This window comes from Podarcis muralis, chromosome 15 (assembly GCF_964188315.1).
Source record: "Podarcis muralis chromosome 15, rPodMur119.hap1.1, whole genome shotgun sequence".
Taxonomy (NCBI): Eukaryota; Metazoa; Chordata; class Lepidosauria; order Squamata; family Lacertidae; genus Podarcis; species Podarcis muralis.
Genome location: NC_135669.1, coordinates 33,516,022 through 33,539,731, shown reverse-complemented (window position 1 = coordinate 33,539,731; position 23,710 = coordinate 33,516,022). Strand labels below are relative to the sequence as shown.

The window sequence follows — 23,710 nt, the reverse complement described above, 5'->3', positions numbered from 1 at the left end:
TCCCGCCGGAGCGGTACCTATTTATCTACTTGCACTTTGACGTGCTTTCGAACTGCTAGGTTGGCAGGAGCAGGGACCGAGCAACGGAAGCACAGCCCGTCGCGGGGATTCAAACTGCTGACCTTCTGATCGGCAAGTCCTAGGCTCTGTGGTTTAACCCACAGCGCCACCTGCGTCCCTTGAAAAGTGAAAGTACTTACGTATGTATTATGATTTTGCATAGGGCTTCAATTTCCATCCCCACCCCTTGATGTCGAAAGCAGCTAGCAAAATTGAAACTCACATAACATATGAAGGGGTAGTCTTTAAAAAAAGGACAAAAATAAATAGCAGCCAGCTGAAAGCTTTTTTTAAAAAGGGCTGCTGCCTTCAACAAACGATTCATCTGGTTTTTGAAGCCTCCCACATTTAACTTTCCCATTTAAATCGAGGGGGAGAGCGCGCGCGTGTGTGGCGGGAGCTTGCGTTTCCGCCTCTGTCCACAAGGGGGAGGTAAAGACATCTTGGGAAAGGGGATAATAAGCCCGGCAAGTTGCGATTCCTCCCCCTGGCCGCCAGAGGGAGGAGCTATAGGTACGAAAGCGATCGCTCTTCACACGGAACGGAATGGGGAGCGTGTGAAAATCACCCGGAAACGGAACTCCAACCCGGAAGTGGTTTTCCCCGTTGCGCCGGGAGCCGAAACAAACGAGCGGGGAGCGATGAACGCGCCTCCGGCCTTCGAGTCCTTCCTGCTTTTCGAAGGAGAGAAGAAGTGAGTGAGGGGAGGGAAGCTACAATGGCCTGGGCGGCGGGGAGGCCTGTGCCCATCTTGGGGTCGGGGGTGGAAATGAAGGGGGACCACATATCAGCGGTAGAGCATAGGTTGGGGGGCGGGCCTGGGCGGCACTTGCTGGGCGCCATGGGGTGGACCAGAATCCCGCTTCGTTAAGTTTCTATCTTGTGTGGAAGCCGAGATTATTTATCTGTTTTTGCAGTTTTGTTGTTGTTTAGTCGTGTCCAACTCTTCGTGACCCCATGGACCAGAGCACGCCAGACACTCCTGTCTTCCACTGCCTCCCGCAGTTTGGTCAAACTCATGCTGGTAGCTTCGAGAACACTGTCCAACCATCTCGTCCTCTGTCGTCCCCTTCTCCTTGTGCCCTCCATCTTTCCCAACATCAGGGTCTTTTCCAGGGAGTCTTCTCTTCTCATGAGGTGGCCAAAGTATAGGAGTCTCAGCTTCACGATCTGTCCTTCCAGTGAGCACTCAGGGCTGATTTCCTTCAGAATGAAGAGGTTTGATCTTCTTGCAGTCCATGGGACTCAAGAGTCTTCTCCAGCACCATAATTCAAAAGCATCAATTCTTTGGCGATCAGCCTTCTTTATGGTCCAGCTCTCACTTCCATACATCACTACTGGGAAAACCATAGCTTTAACTATACAGACCTTTGTTGGCAAGGTGATGTCTCTGCTGTCATATTTCACTTTTTCTTCCAAGGAGCTCAAGGTGGCATACATAGTTCCCACCCTCCTTTCCCATTTAATCCCCACAACAACCCTGGGAGGTAGGTTAGGCTGAGAGGCCGTGACCTTCCCCAGAGTCAACCAGTTAGCTTCAGGACTTGCACAGTTAAGGGGCCTGATGAAGTTGGGCTTTCGGCAAAGCTGATGCAACGAGCCTTGCCTCCTATCAAGGAAAATCTTGTATTAGCTGGCATTGAAATTAGCCTTGCATTTTCAAAACAGTTTTTAAAAGTCTCTTCCCTGCTCCACCTTTTTCTTCCAGGATTACAATAAATAAGGATACCAAAGTGCCGAATGCCTGCCTGTTTACCATCAACAAGGAAGATCACACTCTGGGGAATATCATTAAATCGTGAGTAACAATGGCTCTTGTTTTACAGCAAGGTTCGGGTGGGGTTGTTTGAAAGCAGCACCTGTCTCAAACTAGGATGATGGTCAAGGACAGGTATAGGTAAACTCTGGCCCTCCAGGTGTTTGGGACTACAATTCCCATCATCCCTAGCTAACAGGACCAGCTGGAGGGCCAGAGTTTGCCTATGCCTGGTCAAGGAGATGATGAGGTTGTTGCTTTTCCATACACCTGGTAGGCTCTGGGTGATCTTCCCCAGATTACTTATGGGAGCCATTGGCATGTACAGTGGTACCTCAGGTTAAGTACTTAATTCATTCTGGAGGTCCGTACTTAACCTGAAACTGTTCTTAACCTGAAGCACCACTTTAGCTAATGGGGCCTCCTGCTGCTGCTGCACTGCTGGAGCCCGATTTCATCCTGAAGCAAAGTTCTTAGCCTGAAGCACTATTTCTGGGTTAGAGGAGTCTGTAACCTGAAGCATATGTAACCTGAGGTACCACTGTAAATTGATACGAATATGCCTATGAAAAAGGGAGTTTGTTGGACACTGTCAAGCGTTTTTGACTGGCTAAATTACTGAAAGCAAGGATGTTACATAGGCTGCTGGGAAAGTAAAATGTGGCATGTTCATTAGAGGTTTTAGTAGTAATGTTCTGCCACTTTCTTCCAGCCCCAAGGAAAGAAGTCAAACTCCTTCTGGAGACCTCAGTTCCTTGGATCTTATGCCCAAAGTAGAGAATAGCATCAGATATAGTGAACCTGTGGCCTTTAAATGTTGTTGGATTGCAGCTCCCATCATCATGGACCCTTGACTATGCTGGCTAGGGCTGATGGGAATTGACGTCTGGAAAGCCATCCCTGCAGTAGACTCTGCTTCTAATTGGCATTTAAGATCATAAGATCTTGGCATTTAAAATTATTTAAGAGCCTGCTTAAGCCAATCTAGTTTAAGATCCTGTTCAACCTCCCTGGTTCATTCCACAAACACGGAACCATTACAGAAAAGGCCCAATTACAGTGGTACCTCGGGTTAAGAACTTAATTCGTTCTGGAGGTCTGTTGTTAACCTGAAACTGTTCTTAACCTGAAGTACCACTTTAGCTAATGGGGCCTCCCGCTGCCGCCACGCGATTTCTATTCTCATCCTGAAGCAAAGTTCTTAACCCGAGGTACTATTTCCAGGTTAGCGGAGTCTGTAACCTGAAGCTTCTGTAACCTGAGGTACCACTGTATCCACTGAGGCCCTTCTTCGTGTGCCCCTTCACAAGAGGTCTGGACAGTGGCAACATGAGAATGTTTGGCCAATATTCAATGCCCTTTTCAATGTGTTGTGTTATTAGTTTGTTTTTGTTCATATTTTTATTATGTATTTTGTGTTTTTTTACATTATAATTTAATGCTGTGAACCTCTCTGAGATCTACTGATGAAGAGCGGTGTACAAATTTAATAAAAAATAGTAATAATAATAAAATAGTGCTGCCAGTATAGAGAAGTCTGCTCTGTGTTTTGCACAGCAGCCACCAGATATTTCAAGATAGCTTTCACATCTCCATTTGATCTTTCCTTCTGCAGGCTACACATTCTCATCTTTTAACCATGCTTTATAGGCCTTCTCAGTCTCCATCTGCCTGCACCTTTGAGGAAGCTCATCTGAGCTGGATGCAGTATGGAGGCTTGCTCAGCTGTAAAGCTGGGTGGTGTATCTCAGCTGCTTCTTCCTCCCCTTAGGTGAGGAGGAAGCAACAGCCAAGATGCATTTCAGACATTGTGATATATCAGTCTAGTACAGTATTTAGCTGCTGGTATATCATGAAGTTGAAAACCAGTCATCACCCAGCCCCAGTTTCCAGATTTTCACCATCTTAGTTGCCCTCCTCTGGCCCAAGGTCCTTGGTCTGATCTAGCAAGGCAAACCACACTTTTCACAGTATACTTTATGTGTGTCCCTTTTCTTCCTCCCCTCCCAGGCAGTTATTGAAAGACCCTCAGGTGCTGTTTGCAGGGTACAAGGTCCCTCATCCCCTGGAGCATAAGATCATCATTCGTGTCCAGACCACCCCTGATTACAGTCCCCAAGAAGCCTTCACCAACGCCATCACAGATCTCATCAGTGAGCTCTCCCTCCTTGAGGAGAGGTTCCGGGTAAGTTGGCGCATTTGAAGTTGCCTTGGCATTGCTTTTATGGTGATGGCCTGTCAGTGGGAGGTGTCTCCTCTGTGCCTCAAGATATATAGCTGTGAACCGGGTAAGAAGCTGTGCTTGGTTGGCAATTGCTTGGCATGCCGCCAGATGGGTTAATCCACCATCACCCAGGTGAAGCAGGGGCATTATCTGTCCTTTCAGACCCCAAGGATGGGAGATGTTTTGAGAGCCATCCAGGGTGGACTGACCCAGGGGTTCAAACACTGTTTAAAGGCAAAAATGAGCCATTTTCTCTTGATAGGGAGACACATTCAACTAGGGGTAGCTCCCCCTATAAAGAGTTGTCTTGTGGGAACATCCCTAGTAAGACCTCTGCTGATTCCTCACTTTTCAACATGGGGCAGGCGCGTGGCACTTGAAGCACCAATGAGATATTGGGAGACTCGGGACCATTTCCTTAGGGCTCCTTTCTTTCAAAAGTGCTGACACTTTATCCTCCTTCCTTTCTTAAATTCAATACACTTCACAGAGCTCCCCCGACCCCAATTATTTCTGTCCTCATCCCTGCTACATGTTTGAACGGGTGTGGCCCAAAATGGAACCCACCAATTCAGAAAAAAGAAATCTGCAGGGATGAGCTAGTCCCTGGGCAGCAGTAGCATTCATAGTGAGTTGGAGAGAATTTCATCTGATTCAGTTTGCCATGGAGGGTGAGAGAACCACCTCTGCAACACAAATGTTTGGGGCCCTGTGTGGTTCTGCTGTTTTCCTTTGGTAATTCTGCTGTGGCTAAGGATGGGATACAACCCACCTGAAGTCCAAACTCTTTTGTCTTCTGTAGTAAGTACAGGTGATTAACTGCAGAAAAGGAAGGTCTCTTAAACTGGCTTTATGTAACCCCTACTTTCTGTTTGAGCCTGAATTGAAATTGTTTTCCCCCTTTTGTTCCTGCTCTACCACAAGATAGTTGATTTCTGTGAGAAACTGGATCAAACGTCACTAAGAGACTTCTTGTCTGCCTCTCTTTTCAGGTTGCCATCAAAGACAAACAAGAAGGAATTGAATAAGTACATGACATTTTTGCCTACCTGTTGTAAATGCATAATTTAGTTTTTCCTTATATAGCAGGCTAATAGCAAGTGTTTAATAATGCCTTTACATTGCTTTGCATCCTCCAAGAAATGTGTGTATATGTGTAGTTGGACATGAGATCCCATTGGTTTTTTTTTTTTTTTAGCTAATAAATTATACTTAAGTTTTTCATCCAAGTTGCTTTGTTTGAAAAGATTGGTAAAGACCTCAAGGACACAAAGCTAATATCTTTTGTGTGCCATGTTTCAAGAGTGTGAGGGGAAAGGGTTCTGGTCTAAGGCTAAGGATCTGAACCCTACCTGCAAAGAGACTACTGGCAGGTGAGAAGTACAAAATTTCGTTAAATTCTAAATAATCCTAGCCATTACTTAAAATGCTCCATCTACTCAAACATATTTAACATTTCTCCAATTTTGAGGGTGTTTGTGTCGTTTTTAATTGATATATGCAGGTTGTTAGTGCTCAGCAAAGTGGTCCCTGTCAACTCTCCTGCCTGCCATAATTAAAAAAAAAAACTTCAGCTAGCTTTTATCAAGTTTTATTAAATACTGTCTTTCTATAAAACAAATACACTTTAAAACACCAATAAAAGTAAAAGTCACAGTTAAAAGACGTGGGTATTGGCCAGCACAGGCTTCCAGCCAACCCTTCAGTTGATTTTCCTTGAATTAATTCACATGAAGTTTAAATCCCCCCCACCCCAATCTTGGTTATTTCCAGAACGGTCACAAATACTGCACTACTGAAATGTGGGCGAAAAATGTGGCTCCTCTTGTGGGGCCACGCCAGAACAGCTAGGCTTTCTTCCATATTGCGGCAATGTTTACATCGGTGAGAGCAACCAGGTAAGTGAAGGTGGGGTCTGTGACTACATTGTTCACCAGGACATCTGTCAGCAGCTCACCATTTGCTTTCAATTCTGGCCACTTCAGGACCTAAGCAGAAAAGATTGAGAGGGAAGAGCTTACTGTCTCATTGTATATACAATTCAACCTTGTTGCAGTACACATTCTTCTAGAATGCAGTATAAAAACATTTTTATTAAATATTCCAAACCATTTTTCATCCTATACAAAATTCTAGAGTTAAGAAAACTCTTTCAAAGGTGATTTACTGTATCTTTTAAAATGTCTTTAACCTCTAAATAGCCAGTAACGTATTTGAAATCAAATATACATGTGTACCTGTTGTCCCATAATTGAACACCAGGACACAAACCCCAGAAAGATAAATTGCCCCTGTACCTGTGAAGGCCCTATTCTCTTAACTGACGACTCTTCCTTTGTGGCACTCAGAGTGGACAAGTGGTTGCTGAGGTCATACATCCAGACACTTCCTTTCTCATCACCACAGAACACGTACTCTTCTGCTGCAGGAGCAAAAGGGTCCAAATCAAATCAATCTTACGGTTTCAGTCAGAAGGATATAATTCAAAGATGCTTGAGTGCACCTGTAAGTCAAAGAGAAGCCAAAGCAGGCCAGATCTTGCCCAGCTCTGTCCCACTGGATACCCATTGCAGCACAAACTCAGACTAGAGGGTTGGGGAGGGAGGTTGCTGTGGTTTGCCAGTTTGTTCTCCCTGACTGGGAACTAGGGGAAGAATTATAAGGCCTGCATCTAACACTGAATCTTAAGAGAGATTAAAGATGCTCTTTGTGTACTGCCCACCCAGCTGCCCAACACTCTCTCTGTCTAATGTATTTTTGACTGTGGTGTTAAAGGAATCCCAGATGATAATTATAGGAGACTTCAACATTGCTGCTGTAGGACCAGCTCAGGATTTCCTGGCTCCTACAACCACCACAGGGCTGTCTCAGGTTGTCACCAGCCCATGCACAGAGCAGGACACACCCTTGACTTGGCCTTTGCTCCAAGCATGGAAAAAGGTGGTCAGGGAGTTGTGGGGGGCATTCCTCTATTATTCTGCTGTCATAGACCACTTCCTGGCAAAGTTTGGATTCACAGCCCCTGCTCAGCATTGCTATCAATGCCCACTTTCAACTGGGCACTAGTGATGCTGCAGCTACACAGCCTCCCTCCAGGTGGGCTTATCTGGTGCTGTCATGCTTTTTGAGATGGAAGCCAGGTGGCCAGCATGTCACACTTCATGAAATACAATGCCTGAGAGACATGAGAGGGCAGAGCCTGCCACCCAGCACCTCTAGATGCTCAGAGCTGCCAGGGACCTAAGTGGCAGAAGGCACCAGCAGCACTGGTGAAAAGGACAGGGTCAGCAGTATGGGAGACACTTACTCGGACACGTGCTGAGGGTGAGGTAAGGCAGATCTGTTGAGGACCACTCCAGTTCGGCCAGGATGACGGCTTGCACTGTTCTGTGACCCCCCTTCCCTTGCTTGAAAGAGCGGCTCCAGCTCCAGAGATTTATGGACCCTGTCTTAGAACTCTTGGTAACTGCAGAGGAGAGAAAAGAAACAGGCCTTGCTGGGTAGTGTGCCTGCTGCCAGAACACTGCATCTTCCTATGAAATTAGCTTTTATCAGTTAAGATACTAATTTTCAGTGGGAGAGCACTTGCTCTGTATGCAGAAGGCATCTCTTCCCTAAGTAGGGCTGGGAGAGACTCCCATGAAATCCTGGAGAGCTGCTACTGCCAGTTACTGTAGATGGATCAGTGGTCCGACTCAGTTCAAGGCAGCTTCCTATGTTTCTATGGCCTGACCAAAGGTGATGGTTAATAATGACAAAATTTACTTTCTGGTAATGTGCCAAAGAAAGCCAAATGAAGTCCCAACCTTAAAGTGAAGCTGAGGGACCCAATACTGCACCTGATTCAATCATACATTTTTTTTCTCGCAGTAACTTGCAGTGCAGTTGCATACCAACATCTCTACCCAGAAGTAGGTTCCACAGAATTAAATAGGACTTATTCCACCTACGTGTGCACATTTAGGACTGGTTTCATATGACTTGAGAGAGGAGCTTGCCATACATGGAGTGCAGAATACTTGCTGTTCTATAAGAATCACCAAGGAGGGGGAGCTATGTGGAAGTCTTGGGGCCTTTCAATAAAGATAACAGGTTCACAAAGCATAAACCCTGAAATGAGGAACGAAAGAGGTTTCCCATTCTCTGTAGAGAAGTCTTCAAAGTGCAACATTCTCTTTATCTCTTATGACTTGGCAGGCATGGAAATGGGAGGGAGTCAATGCTGTACCCTGGGACTGAAGGTCATCAGCTTTGACCAAATAGTTTGTAAACTTTTTAAACCCATCTTCTCTGGCATTTAGTCTGCTTTTATCACTTTCTTTAAAAGTGTGCATTAGCCCAGAGGGATTTTTGAGTCTACTTACTGCCAATTTGTCTAGAAAATGTTTCTTCTTCTTTTTTTTTTAAAAAAATCCATTTTATTTAAGAAAGATGTTTCTAAGTGCAAAAGAAGAAAGCAAGCTGGGGAAGTACGCCAGAGGCTTGTATCTTGTGTAACTAAAACATCTCAACAAACATTGTCCCACTTCACACAACACTATGCAAGACCCTGCCTAAGTGTGAACGAGGGAGTGTGCGAGTAGATGGAGAAATTTAAGAGCGGTTTCTAGACTGAAGGTATTTCTTCCAGACACCCAGAAGAAAAGGATGCAGGCTTCAAGTGAAAAGATGGGCCTTTATTGAAATATAAATGTGCATAGGGGCAACCTCCAAAATAAAGAGGCTGCGAAGAATCACATCCACAGCAATCTTTCATATACACTTCCAGGTTACACAAATGATTTTAGTTCACCAATCAAAGGATCACAGCAATCTTAGCAGTTGCAACCCAATGTTATCATCACTCAAAATCACTTAACTCTTCAGATCAGCTCTCATCATCATACCAAGTGATTACATGTGATCATTTTAAAATGTCTTTTATAATTAAGACTTTCACTATTTTTTCTATGCATCAAATGCCTCCCAATATCCTTTATCATCTTTCTACAAAACAATTCAAGATTGATGGCCACCATAGATTTTAACAGCTTATTCTTTTCAGTGTTCCGGAATGGACATTCACTGCATACAGTACCTGAAAGCAACTAGTTCTGTATGGAATCATCAAAATGATAAGAGTCCTTTGAAAGTATTATGTTCTCCATCATAATCAAAAGGAAAATTGCAGCTGCCTTGCTGGCCTTGCTGCTGCTGCAACTATCCAAAACTAAGCCACAGTTTGACTTATTGTTACATGGTTTGCTTCCTCCAGGCAAACAAAAATAGTGAGCCAAGAACAAACCTTGGCTACAGTTCAAAGTTTGTATGGACAGAGACAAACGACAACTCTGGGTTCGAACAGGTGGCTTAGTTCAAGGTTGTGCAGTAGCTGGCAAAGCAGCCACAATTTTTCCTCTTGAGTACCCACACACTTGCTCATTCACACATAACCAGGTTTGGCTCAGTGTTACATGTGAACCAGGCCACTGAAACAATGTCATCTTATGCATGCAGTTGCAGGGTGCTAACCTATCCGAATGCAAATTTCTTACCCACAATGTCTTCATTCAAAAAGGCCAGACCATCCACTCGATGGGAAGCTGTTTCATTCCCCTCATCATCTGGGAACTGGAATTCTACTTCATAAGGTCTGGAACATTGGGAAGAACAAGATCACATTTTTTTAAAAAGTATTGTGCAACACTATTGTGCAAGCACCATAACTGTACAATTAAAGAGTAACTCATGTCTTTGGTTTTCAGCGATTTTTAATGCATAAATAAAAGTAAGTTTGTGGTTCGCATAGCAGAGGAGCAAGTTTTGAAAAACCATAGCAATTATATTGCAAGCATCTATGGGGGTGTGACCTCAGAATGCCAGAACATGTGCTTTGCATGCAGAACAACCCAGATTCCATACATGGTATTGCTATTTTAAAGGATGAGGTAGGTAGGCAGATGATGGGAAAGCCATCTGCCTTAGACCCTGGAAAGTACGACCTGTCAGAATAGCCCAGTCCTAAAGCAAGGTGGACAAACAGGCATCTCTCTATGTTTTGATGAACTTACGGTCTCCAGATGGATTTAATACTAGGAGACCTTGGTTCAAAATCCCTCATCATCCATAAATCTGTGCTCAACGTAATGACAGGGCAGAGAAAAAGGTGTGAATCGTCAGAAGTTATAGAGGAAATCAAGAATTATTTACAGTACTTTCTCCGGTTTCTGAGAAGAAACAAATTGGAAATCCTAGCCTAAGATACACGTTACCTGTTCTCTATTTTCTCTCACTATATTTACTACCTTCTTTCTTTTCTTTGCTTATGGCATCTCCATGTACTGAGGTCAGCAAAAACTCTGAACAGGGCAGTTTGACCCAATGGACAAAAAAGTACCATTTGTTTTAGCAGAACAAAATGGAGCACAATAGCAAGTTATGTACTTCTTTTAACGAGTTACCAACAACAGCCGCACCATGACCTGTGCCCCCTGATTTATTGCAATAAATTACAAAACTATCTTCAGCATCAAGGTGGAAGCTGCAGCCATCGTATAGGGTGGTTGGATTTGATAATAGCACCCTAAGCTTATTTGCATATAGATACAAGTATGCAAGTGTGCCACCTCTATTTTCTGACTGGGTGCAGTTGAGTAAGTTGCCTGTTATGGAATTATGCCAGTGCTATACTCAATTTCCTAGATTATCACTATTGAAGATGTCATGAGAATCAACTGAGGCCCTAGAGAACCCCTGCCCAGCAAGGAAAGCTAAACTGAATACATAATCTTTGTAAAATTATCATAACTGGTCTAGCAGTATGAAATGTGCTTACATGGTATAATTACCACTCTCCTCTACCTCCCCTCCCCTGGTAACACGAGGCATGATTTACTCACCTGTTTTTCTGCTGCTTTTCATCCAGTCTAATGTCCCAAGCAAAGCAACCTTGCTCACAGCCAGCCACCAAGTATCGGTCTGGGCAAGAGGGCACGAGGGCGATGCGTAGGGGTGTGGCAATGGTCTCTAGCACCATCAGATGTCTGGCAAATGAAGCACATTTTAGTTCCCACCTTCCATTCCCAGTTCACCACTTTTTGCTAACTTTAGTTATGGTGTCATTACCTTTCTTTGAAATTATAATCGGAATCTGGAACTCCAATGTCCCACATGCATATTTTCTTGTCATAGGATGCAGCTGGGAGAAAGAAGAGAGAATATGCATCCTGGTGAGGATAGAGGCAGTCTTCAAAATAACTACCCAAAACGTGCCCTTCATCATAAAAGAACTCAGGGTAACAATGTGAATACAACCACACTGAGCAGAGGAAGGAGAGTCCTGAGAGGGGCATGGACCCAAGGTGGCTTTGAGGCAGAAGAGGGAGAGAGAGAGAAAAAACACACCTCTGTGGTTAAAAATTAGAACATTACTGACCTTCCCCACTTAAGAATTAAGAAATGTTGTAACATCCTGCATCTTAAAAGTGTATGCCATAAACAGGGCATGGGAAGGCATATTAAGCCACTGCCTTGCTGAAGTTAGTGCCTACAGGAGGTTTCACTTGGAAGTTTCCCTTTTCCTTTTGCATTGGACTTCCAACAAGAGAAGGTAGACTTCACCTTTTACTTATTCACATGGATCTACTTCCTGCACTGTGCCCACTCCGGCCCTCATCTGGTGACAGTGCTTCAGCTGGGCAGCAACAGAGTTTCCATCCCACTGCAAGTAATGGACTTAAACAGCTATGGCTGCATTCAAGATTGCAAATATAGATGGTGCAGAGATAAATGATTGCCGCATGTTCAGCACCTGCTAATTGCATGTCTAATTGAATTCAAATTAATTAGATCAAGCAGATACCTATGGAATCTGCATAATTTTATCAGCCATAGGTGAACTTGAAAGATACTGCTTTCATGGCTGCAAAATTCTGGCTTTAGATTTGTAATAAATTAACAGTCCTAACCTATGGAACAGACAAAGACAGCATTATTTTGCATTGCCTCATGGAAAAAAGGCCTTTTGGCAAGGGCTGATTGAGTGAACCTGGAGGGAGACTTACTGAAAAGATGCGTCTCAGAAGTTGGACTGAAGCAGGCAGTAGCAATGGGTTTCTTGTGCGCCTTGATCTCTCCATAGCAGTAATCAGCGGTCACATGAATTAACTTCACAATTCCTCGTCTCCCAGCAGCAGCCAGAACATTGTGCTTTTTCTTTCGCCCATCACTAGTGACCATAGTCAGAGTTGTCCATGCAACAGTGAAAAACTCCTGGAGGGGGGAAATGTGTCATCAGTAACGCAAGCTGTGAGGCAGAGGCACTACAAAAGGTGTATAAACACTTTGGTCCCACACAGTAACTTGGCATACACACAAAATGTCCTACTCTAGGTACAAATTTGCTCAAAGCTCCTCTGTGCCTTTGCAATGAAAAGTAGGGTATAACATCTTTTTTCTTTTTTTTTATAAATAAATCCTGATTGTCATTTTATTTATGAGAGGAGAAGCACAAGTTACATAGAGACTTTTCACAAAAAAGGGGCAACAATGAAATCAGGAAAGGGGGAGGAGGAAACCAGGACATGGCAAAAACATGCAAAGCAATACATAGCTGTCATAAATACAATGTACAGGGAGAGGAAGAAGAACGTTAATCTTCTACAAAGCCTGTCCACACAGTAACCTGGGAAACTGGAGGTTTGGCGGGTTTTGCTCAGTTCGGAAAGGCCTAGCAAACCAGCAACCTGGAAAACCAGTTTAGCAAAAAGAAAAAAAGAAAGGGGAAAAAAGGCTAGACCGTATCTCTTAGTCAGGGGAGACCTTTTTATAACTATTGAGCAGAGCAAAAGGGCAATTAGCCCTGCAGATGTGGGGAGTTTATCGTCAATCCACAACTGCCAACTCTGTTCTTCAAAGGCTGACAGATAGATAAAAGACCATCCATCTAACTACAAGCTGTAATACTCCCCTTTCTAGGCATCAGAGCATATCTATTTGTGCTTGGCAAGCCTTATTTAACAAGCCAAACTCACAGCTGTGGTTCTATTGCCAGAGATCCCTGAACCACAAAAATAAGGATGCTGAGCGGATGGGAAACAGAAAGGAGAAGCAGCAGCCCTAAACCACGGCTTGCTTGTGCATTTGGAAGGTCAAACCTGGTTTGGCACAGTTTGGTGCTGTGACTGAATGTTGTCAGTGAAAGGGAAATTAAACAACAGTAAGAAAGAGATTGCAACATCTCATAAATGAGTCCTGGAATTGGTGCTGCTGCTACAGCAACAGCTAATGCATGCTAAAACATCTAATTATATATTGCAGAATTATAAGTATTGCAGAATTTTCAACTTTCATTCCCACCCCTTGTTATGGAAGTCCCTCTGGTCACAGAGATGAAAATGAGTCGGCAGTTTCTGATAAAAGATTTAGTAACCTGAGTTCTGAAGGGAAATATCTGGGGAGGAAAGGCAGGAAAGATCCTACTCATCACTCTCATGTGCTCGCTTTGTACTTTTAATTCCAGCAACACAATTTTTGCTTGCAGAATATGTTTGGAAACACAGAATTCAACGCAGCACCTGGGTTTTAAGTCACCATCTCCACTTCCTATCAGGAGACATTCTTGCATGAAGAAAGCCCTCAGCCAATAGCCCCCCCCCAAAAAAAACCCCAACACCTGGCATTCATGATCAAGCAAGACATTCTTGTTTCCCTACCTCCCCAGTCACTTTGTACTTTTTCAAGACAATGCCCGTCTCGCAGTCCACCAAACAGACAGAGTCTCCACCACAGGTAGCTGCTGTTCTGGATGAACTCACCACAGGATCTGAAAAAAATTAAAAGAAACAGTAATTGTAACCTTTATGTTCCCATTTGACTTGACATTTAGCTCCTGGAGGTGTGGGGAAGCTGTGGAAATACATTTTGTGTGGTTATAGCCCCTTATACAGTACTTCTAATGTGCCAAGTGCTGTACTATCTCTGCTGCTCTCAGTGACAGCCAATTACAAATGGGCAACTGAGGCCAATAGTAACTACAGTGGTACTTCGGGTTAAGTACTTAATTCGTTCCGGAGGTCCGTACTTAACCTGAAACTGTTCTTAACCTGAAGCACCATTTTAGTTAATGGGGCCTCCTGCTGCTGCTGTGCCGCCGGAGCCCGATTTCTGTTCTTATCCTGAAGCAAAGTTCTTAACCTGAAGCACTATTTCTGGGTTAGTGGAGTGTGTAACCTGAAGCGTATGTAACCCAAGGTACCACTGTATATGCCACCTACTGCGAACCACAGTGTCCACACTTACATGCCAACTTAAAACTTCTCAGGGAAAGCACCATCTTTTATTTATATAAAACATAGCATCATTTTACTTGACCAAAGATTTTAGGTGCTCTACGTAACTAGAAAATTAAAACACTATCTAGAACAATACAGCAAAATCTCAGTGCTTTTTTCAGACAAAACTGTCCTGCTCCCTGGAGTACAGGGCCTACACTCACTTATCCCTAATGCACAGATCTTCCTCCCTGAGCTGGTCTGAGGTGCCAGCTTTCTCCTTTCCTTCAAGTCCTTCATCAAAACTCATACTGGCCTTGATTTCATTCCTTGTTCCAGAAGGCAACCAAGCTTTAATCACGTGTTAACTGATTTTGTGGCATGTCCTCTGAACACCCTTTCAGAGGTTTGTGTTTTCTCCACCCCTGAAGCAAGGCGCGGCTTTCATTGTTTCACTCTGACGCAGTACAAGGCAGATGTTTTATGTTGTAAGCTGCCCTGAGAACTTCATGTTACAGGATGGCTTACTTATTAAGTAAGTAATAAATCTTACCCTCTTAAGGCGCCTTCAAGAAATGTGTACACAATGTGAAAATGGCAACGTGACTTTACCAAATCAAATAGCAGTGTATAAACTGGGCCTTAAGAAATTACAAGGCTAGATCTAACCAATAAATTACCCCTCTTAAATTGCAGTCGGATTGTGGACAGCAGCTTCTGCCTATATAAAACTGGTATAACTAGCCTGCACACTTGAAAACAGAAATACACAATCCACTGGAATGATAAAATGAGTAAAACATGAGGACAGGGCCTGATAAAGGAATCAGAACCAGAGAGGGGGAACTTCTGTCATTAGCAATGGGGGCTGTGGGGGACATCTCTCACCATTATAATACAAATCACAATACACTGTGGGAATCTTCTACAGACCACTAAGCCAGACTAAAGATTTGAATGATGCTTTTGTAGAGCATTTACCAAACATTCAAAAAGGAAAGACATAATAGTCATGGGAATATTCCTCAATTGCCTTGCTGACCATTTCATTTTCCAAAAGAAGTAACAAGGGGATCAAGTATCTTGGACCTGATTCTGATCCTTACTAACAGGGGAAAAACAGGTGAATGAGGTGGAAAGTAGTGGGAACCTTCGGAGGAAGTGTTTTTATCCTCTTGGGATTCATTATACAGAAAATTGAGTGTAGTCAGGCATGCACTTTGAACTTTAAGAAAGCCATTTTCAAAAGGCTTAAGAACTACTAGGTGCGATCCCATGGTCAGAAATACTCAGAGAGAAGGCAGTTCATGATGGATGAGAGTTTCTTAAAGGTGAGATACTGATAGGACTTCCGGGTTGGCGCCATCGCCGAATGGCGGACTCCCTCCGAGCTCCGGAGGGAGCCTGCTCGGCAGGGCTCGGGTTCTTTTTAAAGGCTACGGATCGGGTGCCGGGGAGAAGCGTGGTGCTTTGAGTCCTCTGCTATCCCTGCCGAGCGAAGCCGCATGCCATCCGGCGGAGAGCGCTGACTTCTTCCATTGAGAATTCGGACTTTTAACAACAACCCGTGAGTAATTTGGAAACCGGGTTTAAAAGGAGAAAAAAAGGAATTTTTTTCGGATTTGATACTAGCGGGGGGGGATCCAAAAAGGAAGTCAGTCCCCCTCCCTACTGTAAACATCCTAAAACAAGGAATGGGAAACCAAGATCCAAAAAGAACTGTATTTCTGATAAAAACCAAGAATTCCACGATGGGAAATTACAAGAACTGTGCTGGAGGAAGAATTGAGGGAGAAGGAGAACGTAAACCCCCCCCCCCCCTGGGAACCGGGAGGATTGAGGAGAGAGCCTGGTGAAAAGAGACGGAGATTTTGACAGCTGTCAAAGTAGCTGTCAAAGTCGGAAATTCAAAGAGGATTTTATTGCGAGGACTTTGCTGGTTAAATTGGTTACAATTTGTTACAACTTGCTAAGATTAGAATACAAAATGGCGAAAACATGGATAACAATCGGACTTTTGGACTAGAGAAAACAAAGTTACAACAATCCCCCTAGAGGAGTTTCGGGACATTACAAAGATGGTCGTAAGTGGAAAAATACCTTCGGAATTTTACAGGACTCCTTATCTTCTGGGAAAGCTGCAAAACTGAAACAGTATTTTGTCTACAGGGTGTCCACATTAAAGGAGACAATAGAAATTTCTATTGAAGAGGGACTGAACGCAAGTTTTTGTTCCTGAATAACAAATGACCCCTGCAGAGCTACTAAACTTCCGAAATAGAACGGTTCAGCAGCGGAACAAGAGGGAACTGGACTACAACTTGGAAAGAGCAATGGGGGGAACTTTTACAGTTTTAAAGATTAAAGACTAAGGAATTAAAGGTCCTTTGGGGCCATTTCTAGATTTCAAGATTGGAGATTCGAAGTTAAATGTCATAAAAATAACTTTAAAAATAAATTCTAAAAAAGAAAAAAACCTGCAAGGAGCTGGGGCAAAAATGTGATTTATGGATTTAAGAATTCCAGGCAGACAACATAGATTGGTGGACAGGGGGAAACTAAACCGGGGAAGGGGGGGGGGGAGAATTAGAATCCAAAGGCTTGTCAACTATATTTTGAATTGGTTTTCTTTTTTCTACTATACTTTCTATTTCTTATATGTCTATTTTGTGGGGTGTTTTTACTATTAAAAGAAAGGGAAATTGTGGAATGAAAATGGGGTGGGCCTTGGGGAGAGAACTTTTGATTTTTATTAAGGATATTGATGAGGATTGTATAAATTTAAATTTGAATAATGGGGTAAACAAATTAAGTTTTAAATTAGATGTGAGAGCTTGTGGAGCCAACAATATGAAAGAGGAATATGGTAGGGGTGGGGGAGGGGGGAGTCCCAGAAAGTGGATGTATGAAAATAAGGTTCTAAATGTACTTCTATCTTTACTTTCTGTACTTTGAAAATTTTAATAAATATTATTTAAAAAAAAAAAAAAGGTGAGATACTGATAGCACAATCACAAACAATTCCAACAAGAAAGAAATGTGGGAGGCATGAGTGTGGTTGAATAAGGAACTTTCCAGTGAGCTGAGATTTAAAAAAGAAGAAGAGGAGGAGGAGGAGTTTGGATTTGATATCCCGCCTTTCACTCCCTTTAAGGATTCTCAAAGCGGCTAACATTCTCCTTTCCCTTCCTCCCCCACAACAAACACTCTGTGAGGTGAGTGGGGCTGAGAGACTTCAAAGAAGTGTGACTAGCCCAAGGTCACACAGCAGCTGCATGAGGAGGAGCGGAGACGTGAACCCGGTTCCCCAGATTGCGAGACTACCGCTCTTAACCACTACACCACACTGGCTTAGAAAGAGGCATTTCAAAGAAATAGAAGGAGCAAATCCTGAAGGAAGGGTATAAATGAGTAGCCAAAACTTGCAGGGAACAGGTCAGGCAGGCTAATGCTCAGAACAAACTTTCGGATGGCTGTCCAACAGCGGAATGTATAACCTCGGAAGGTGGCAGACTCTCCTTCATTGGAAGTTCTTAAATAGAGGTGGGGTGGCCATCTGTCAGCAATTCTTTAGCTGTGATTCCTATATTGGAGTGGGCTGGGGCTAGATGATCTCAGGGTTCCTTTCCAACTCTACAACCCTATGAAATCCTTGAAACTATTAACATAATTCCTTCTCTGGTATTTTACTTTTAAGTCTGCCAAGGCTGCTCAGCCATGCTTACCTTTTCTTGTCCCACAATCCAGTGGTGGCTCAAAGACACAGGCCCATAACTGGGTCTTAAAGTCGTCCCTGTTGTTGCCTTTACTGTGACACTGTAGAAAATGGACAGGCTCCAGGCTGATCGTCTCCTATAAGAAAGCAGGCCACTGTAAACGTAAGCTCAATGCCAATGGCACAAAAGGCATAGCCTTCGTTTTACAAAGGAGAGAACTTGGAGTTTTCTGAGCAGATATTGAATGCTGTGGTCAGGCACAGAGACCCATGTTCAAAACCCCATTTTGTGATAAAGCTCTTTCTGGGTGGTCCTAGGACAAGCTACTATTCTCACAGCCTAACCAGCCTGAGGAATGTATGCATATGCATTAAATCTGATGCCCTTCCAGAACCAGGCAAAGACAGTTTTATTTGTCCAGACTATTTTAAGCTGTCTGTAGTGCTGTTTTAGTCGCGGGTGGCACTGTGGTCTAGAAGGTCAGCGGTTCGAATCCCCGCGATGGGGTGAGCTCCTGTTGCTCGGTTCCTGCTCCTGCCAACCTAGCAGTTCAAAAGCACATCAAAGTGCAAGTAGATAAATAGGTACCGCTCCAGCGGGAAGGTAAACAGTGTTTCCGTGCGCTGCTCTGGTTCGCCAGAAGCGGCTTAGTCATGCTGGCCACATGACCCGGAAGCTGTACGCCGGCTCCCTCGGCCAATAAAGCGAGATGAGCGCCACAACCCCAGAGTCATCCATGACTGGACCTAATGATCAGGGGTCCCTTTACCTTTAGTGCTGTTTTAAACTGGTTGGCGGCTGCTCCATTTCCAACTTGCATAGTATATATGAGCTGTTCTGAGGGGCTTTTGCCTGAAGTGGAACAAAAAGCTTCTAAGAAGAAACAGTAGGCACACTGTTGCCTGCTCTCAGTCCATCAGATAGTAAAGTTATCAAACTAGTAAAGTGGCAGAACATTGGGATGTTAAAATAGTTGTGACCCAGACCCTCACTGTAGAGCTTCCGTGCTTCCAATGCACGCGCAGGATACCATGTTCTTCAGAGCACACCAGCTGTGTCTCATCAATAACCAACTGAGGGTGATAGAGTGTGTTGTAGATTTAGCAGCACCCCCTACCCTTCCCACCCCTTCAGTCAAGTGACTGGTATAGCGGTACCTCTAGTTACAAACTTAATTCGTTCCAGAGGTCTGTTCTTAACTAGAGGCGTGCTTTTGCTAATGGAGCCTGTTGCTGCCACTGTGCTGCCGGCACACCATTTCTGTTCTCATCCTGGGGCAAAGTTCTCAACTCAAGGTAACTCTTCCAGGTTAGCAGAGTTTGTAACCTGAAGCGTTTGTAACTCGAGGTACCACTGTAATGGAAGAGCTGATCATGTCCATCATCTTTTGTTGGATGCATAGTCTGCCAAGACTAGAAGTCACAGTCTTCTAATCTGTGGAAGGGTTAAGATCTATAAAAGGGCATGTAGTAAACCAGGGGTAGGCAGACTTCAGGCTTAGCAGACCTACTTGTTTTTGTTTTTACTAGAACCCCAAGATCTACAAGCCTGAACTAGGTACCCCCCAAAAAATGGAATTAAAACTCAGGCTGCCTCCGAGCACATTCTGAATCTAAGAATTTGCTTTCACTACCAGAACTAACTGAACCCACAGTCCTTTTGCACAAAAGGAAACTGCTGGTTAACTTTCATCATTTAAACAGCCTAACCTGGGTGGAAAAAGTAGTTTTGCTGCTGCTATTGTTAAACAATTGGGAGTCACAAACCTTTTCTGATATGCCACAAGCAAAATGTGATCTATCTTCTGCCCTGTAATCAACAGTATAGCATTTTCACTGCATTTTTTCCAGGAAATTCGTATTAACTTATAGAGATATGCACATGAACCTTAGAATTCCCTGCACACAAAAAACTAGCATGCCAGAAAGAACAGTATAGAACCCTTCTCCCAAACATGTAGTTTACTAGGTGCAGGGAAATTTTTTTGTATAGTGAAACATTCAGTTCTGTGTGTTCTCACTTGCAATTTGAAGTCAAACAGCTCACCCCAGCAAAAACGAGCCTGGGAGGATAAATACATTAGGAAACGACATAACATAAACTTGATAATTTTGTACTTTTGATCAACTATACATGCGCTGGATGTCACAGATCAGTTACTTTTCAAGATTTGAAAAGTGTACTTGTTTTACCATGGGAAAAACATACTTTATCCTGATTCAAGTCTGCTTTTGTAACTGAAAACATGTCAGGATATTGATAATCTCCTCCAATAAATCAAAATCATCATTTTTGATGTTTCTCTATATATTTTTGTTGGTACAGGGCTCTTTGCTTTCTTGCATTCATTGCTTTTTGCAAGCCTACAAACTCATTATAAAATTTCCAGTTTTAGGAAGGTTGCCCTCTTGCCCCAGCAAGCCCTACATTGGAAGACTCTCCGGATACCTCGCCTTCCAAGTCTTTGATTGGAGTGCTACAAACATCTCTTGCATCCTCCTCTCTGTGCTCCTCTTTCTGCTGACTGGACCTTTTGTGGCTGTGTGCTTTTGGAAGACGCCCTCCATTCCGATGGGCCCCTTCAGAATCCTGAGCGTCCTGGGATTCCTTGGTCTGTGGGCGAGATGCTTTTGCCCTCTCAGGGCTGCGCTCGTCCTGCAAGCGACTGGGCTTCTTGGGGCTGGGAGAGGCTTCCTCATTGGAACTGCTGCGAGAATGGGATCTCTTGCTTGCTCCTCCTTTGGAATGAGCCCCTTTTCTTTTGCTGGGGGTTGCTGTGCCCTATTAAAACAAAACACAGAAGCAACTCCTGGCTCGCTCATTCATTCTCACAACAAAACTCAAAAGCTGTGCTATCATTTCACAGTGGCTTGCACAGCATAGTGACAACTTTTACTTCAATCTACAATGTCCCACAATCCAGTAACATTTCTGTTGTTTTTCTGAAACACAGAACAAAATCCACTGGGGATCTTCCTATTTAAATTAACAAGATGTGTTGACAGCATTTCAGATTTTCCCATCTCCACAAGCCTTGTCCTACCTACTGGGGTGGGAGGGTGGCACTGAGATACACAATGACAAAAGATATTGGCACCCCACAACCTCTCACCAACAGCTGCGCTCTCTACAGCCCTTTCCCCACTTCAGGCATAGAAAGAGCAATGGTGCCTAAAGTGGCCAGTCACTGCTGGAATGCGGCATGCTTTCTGAATTAGGGAAAGTGACTTTTATGCATCCCTCCTATAGTCACTTTCCCTAATTCAGAAAGGGATGACAAAGTAGGCCTCCATACCATTTGTATTGGGTTAATATGTATTATGGTGGACAAGGTCAAAGACTAATTTCTGTGGCTGAAATTCCCAACTTCCTCCATTTATATGCTAATGAATGTGGGCCCAGGTGATAAGGAGGAAGCTAGGTTCTTATTACAGAAGGCTGACCATCTTATTAAGTTCATCACAGCCAAACTTTATGAAATGTATGACAAAATATCAGGCTGCTAGTCCATCTAGTCCAGTTCTGTTAACTCTCTTAGCAGCTGTTCCAGGTCTCAGGCAGACCTCTCTTTCTTGCTTCCTGATGACCCGTTTGGTCACTGATGCCAGGGATTGCCCCAGAGTCCTCCTGCATGTAAAGCATATGCTCCGCCATTAGGAAGCCATGTTATACTTGTGGGATAGCCTGCCTCATCTAACCAACATGCTTAATTCTAATGGTATAGAGTAAACTGTCCTGTGAGACTTAGCTAGGTTACGCCTACTTACTTTGGGAGGAAGGTAATCAAGCCTATTGTTGTATCTCTGTCTACCTGAGAAGCTCAGCATGTAAAGAGGTCTGAGCTGGTTGTTCCAAGCTCAAACCATGTGGCTCTAACAAGCCTCTCTTGAGTTCTTCTACCAATAATTTAGGTAATTTCCCCACTGTAACTAACCAAGTTTTACTGCCTCTGTAAAGTTTTCTACATGCTACATGGAAAATCACATGACCCTGACCTTTGAAGAGTTTGTAAGTAAACCATTTTTAACTTGCAAACATGTGGTCTCTTGGAAGTTTTGGAAGGAACTCACAAGAGCATATTTCAAAGGTTTAATAAGCCATCTCCATGGCTTGGGTTGACTGAATATTTTGTGATTTTAAATCTCTGCTGGGATTCTCTCACCAAAGAGTACTTGCCCCAAACTTGGATCTTGGCATCCAGGAATTCTCCTTTTTATATACAGTGGTACCTCAGGTTAAGAACTTAATTCGTTCTGGAGGTCCGTTCTTAACCTGAAACCGTTCTTAACCTGAGGTACCACTTTAGCTAATGGGGCCTCCTGCTGCCACCGCCGCACGATTTCTGTTCTCATCCTGAAGCAAAGTTCTTAACCCGAGGTACTATTTCTGGGTTAGTGGAGTCTGTAACCTGAAGTGTCAGTAACCCGAGGTACCACTGTACCCATAATTTCCTTGTCAGCAACAATACTAAATCAGGCTATTGGTCATCCAGCTTAGTATTGTCTACACGGACTATCAGTGACTCTCCAGGATTGCAAGCGGCCCTACCTGGAGATGCCAAGAACTAAAGGTAAGGTAAAGGTACCCCTGCCCGTACGGGCCAGTCTTGCCAGACTCTAGGGTTGTGCGCTCATCTCACTCTATAGGCCGGGAGCCAGCGCTGTCCGCAGACACTTCCGGGTCACGTGGCCAGGGTGACAAGCTGCATCTGGCGAGCCAGCGCAGCACACGGAACGCCGTTTACCTTCCCGCTAGTAAGCGGTCCCTATTTATCTACTTGCACTTTGACATGCTTTCGAACTGCTAGGTTGGCAGGCGCTGGGACCGAGCGACGGGAGCGCACCCCGCCGCGGGGATTCGAACCGCTGACCTGATGATTGGCAAGTCCTAGGCGCTGAGGCTTTAACCCACAGCACCACCCGCCAAGAACTAAACCTGCATGCAAAGCCAATGTTCTGACTGATCAATGTCCTTTTTCTGCATTGAACTATTGCCTTTCCCCAACTGGCTAGTGAGAGTAGCCAATAACTTCCAAAGACAAGAGCTAGAAAGATGTTAATTGACACCTACTGGGGGAAGCATATTAATTTGACTGAGGTGGTCAGGGTATTCACTTGCCAAATTCTGACCTTAGTAGCAACCTTATTTTCAGTATCTGAAGCATTTTCCATAACTTCTTCTTCTGTTTCTTCTTCTTCTTCCTCCTCCTCCTCCTCCTCTTCATCTTTCTCCTCCTCTTCTTCCTCCTTCTCCTCCTCTTCCTCCTCCTCCTCTTCTTCCTCTTCCCCCTCCTCCACAGCCGATTCTTCCACTTTAGAAGCAGCCTTGTCTTCCTGATTTAACAGTGAAGTCAAGAATTCCTCTGCAAGCATTTTCACCTAATAGAAAAAGATAATGGAGAATGGTCAAATTTTAATAACAAGATAGATGCAGAAAGGAAGCAGTTTATAATACCTGTAAGAGGGATCAACAACTCTGCATTTCTCCAGAGGCCTTAAAAGACAGAATAGTTTCCTCTTTAAACTGTTTAACAAGGGTAATCAGCTTGTTCATTCTAGGCTTAAAGGAACCATTTCTTAAGAAAGATCTTAGATTTTCACTGTCAAATGATTTGTGATATGGCCATGGTTAAGACATCTCAGGCAACTTTCAAGTGCATTGATTTTTTACCAATTCTTTCAAGTAGCCCAGCAAAAAGGGTAA

The 23,710-nt window shown here is 43.8% G+C and overlaps 2 protein-coding genes across 4 annotated transcripts in view; one reads left to right on the top strand and one right to left on the bottom strand.

Moving 5' to 3' along the window:
• Positions 1–616: 616 nt before the first annotated feature.
• On the top strand, positions 617–5,265 carry POLR2J (RNA polymerase II subunit J). The gene is made up of 4 exons (XM_028708680.2): positions 617–754; positions 1,770–1,859; positions 3,828–4,002; positions 5,034–5,265. Exons 1-4 carry the CDS (start codon positions 702–704, stop codon positions 5,067–5,069), a joined length of 354 nt encoding a protein of 117 aa, XP_028564513.1. The 5' UTR covers positions 617–701; the 3' UTR covers positions 5,070–5,265.
• A 351-nt stretch (positions 5,266–5,616) lies between these two features.
• LRWD1 (leucine rich repeats and WD repeat domain containing 1) overlaps positions 5,617–23,710 on the bottom strand; it is a 27,401-nt gene continuing 9,307 nt past the window's right edge. For 2 of the 3 annotated variants that reach the window (XM_028708677.2, XM_077919649.1), the window contains 11 exons: positions 23,137–23,385; positions 20,435–20,788; positions 18,017–18,143; positions 13,734–13,843; positions 12,084–12,291; positions 11,146–11,218; positions 10,920–11,063; positions 9,576–9,673; positions 7,349–7,507; positions 6,339–6,463; positions 5,617–6,029 (listed from right to left, as the gene is read on the bottom strand). In XM_028708677.2, the coding sequence (XP_028564510.2) occupies positions 5,889–6,029; positions 6,339–6,463; positions 7,349–7,507; positions 9,576–9,673; positions 10,920–11,063; positions 11,146–11,218; positions 12,084–12,291; positions 13,734–13,843; positions 18,017–18,143; positions 20,435–20,788; positions 23,137–23,385 (1,788 nt within the window). In that variant the 3' untranslated portion in view covers positions 5,617–5,888. The remainder of the gene's footprint in view (positions 6,030–6,338; positions 6,464–7,348; positions 7,508–9,575; positions 9,674–10,919; positions 11,064–11,145; positions 11,219–12,083; positions 12,292–13,733; positions 13,844–18,016; positions 18,144–20,434; positions 20,789–23,136; positions 23,386–23,710) is intronic. The other variant, XM_028708678.2, reaches the window with a different exon arrangement.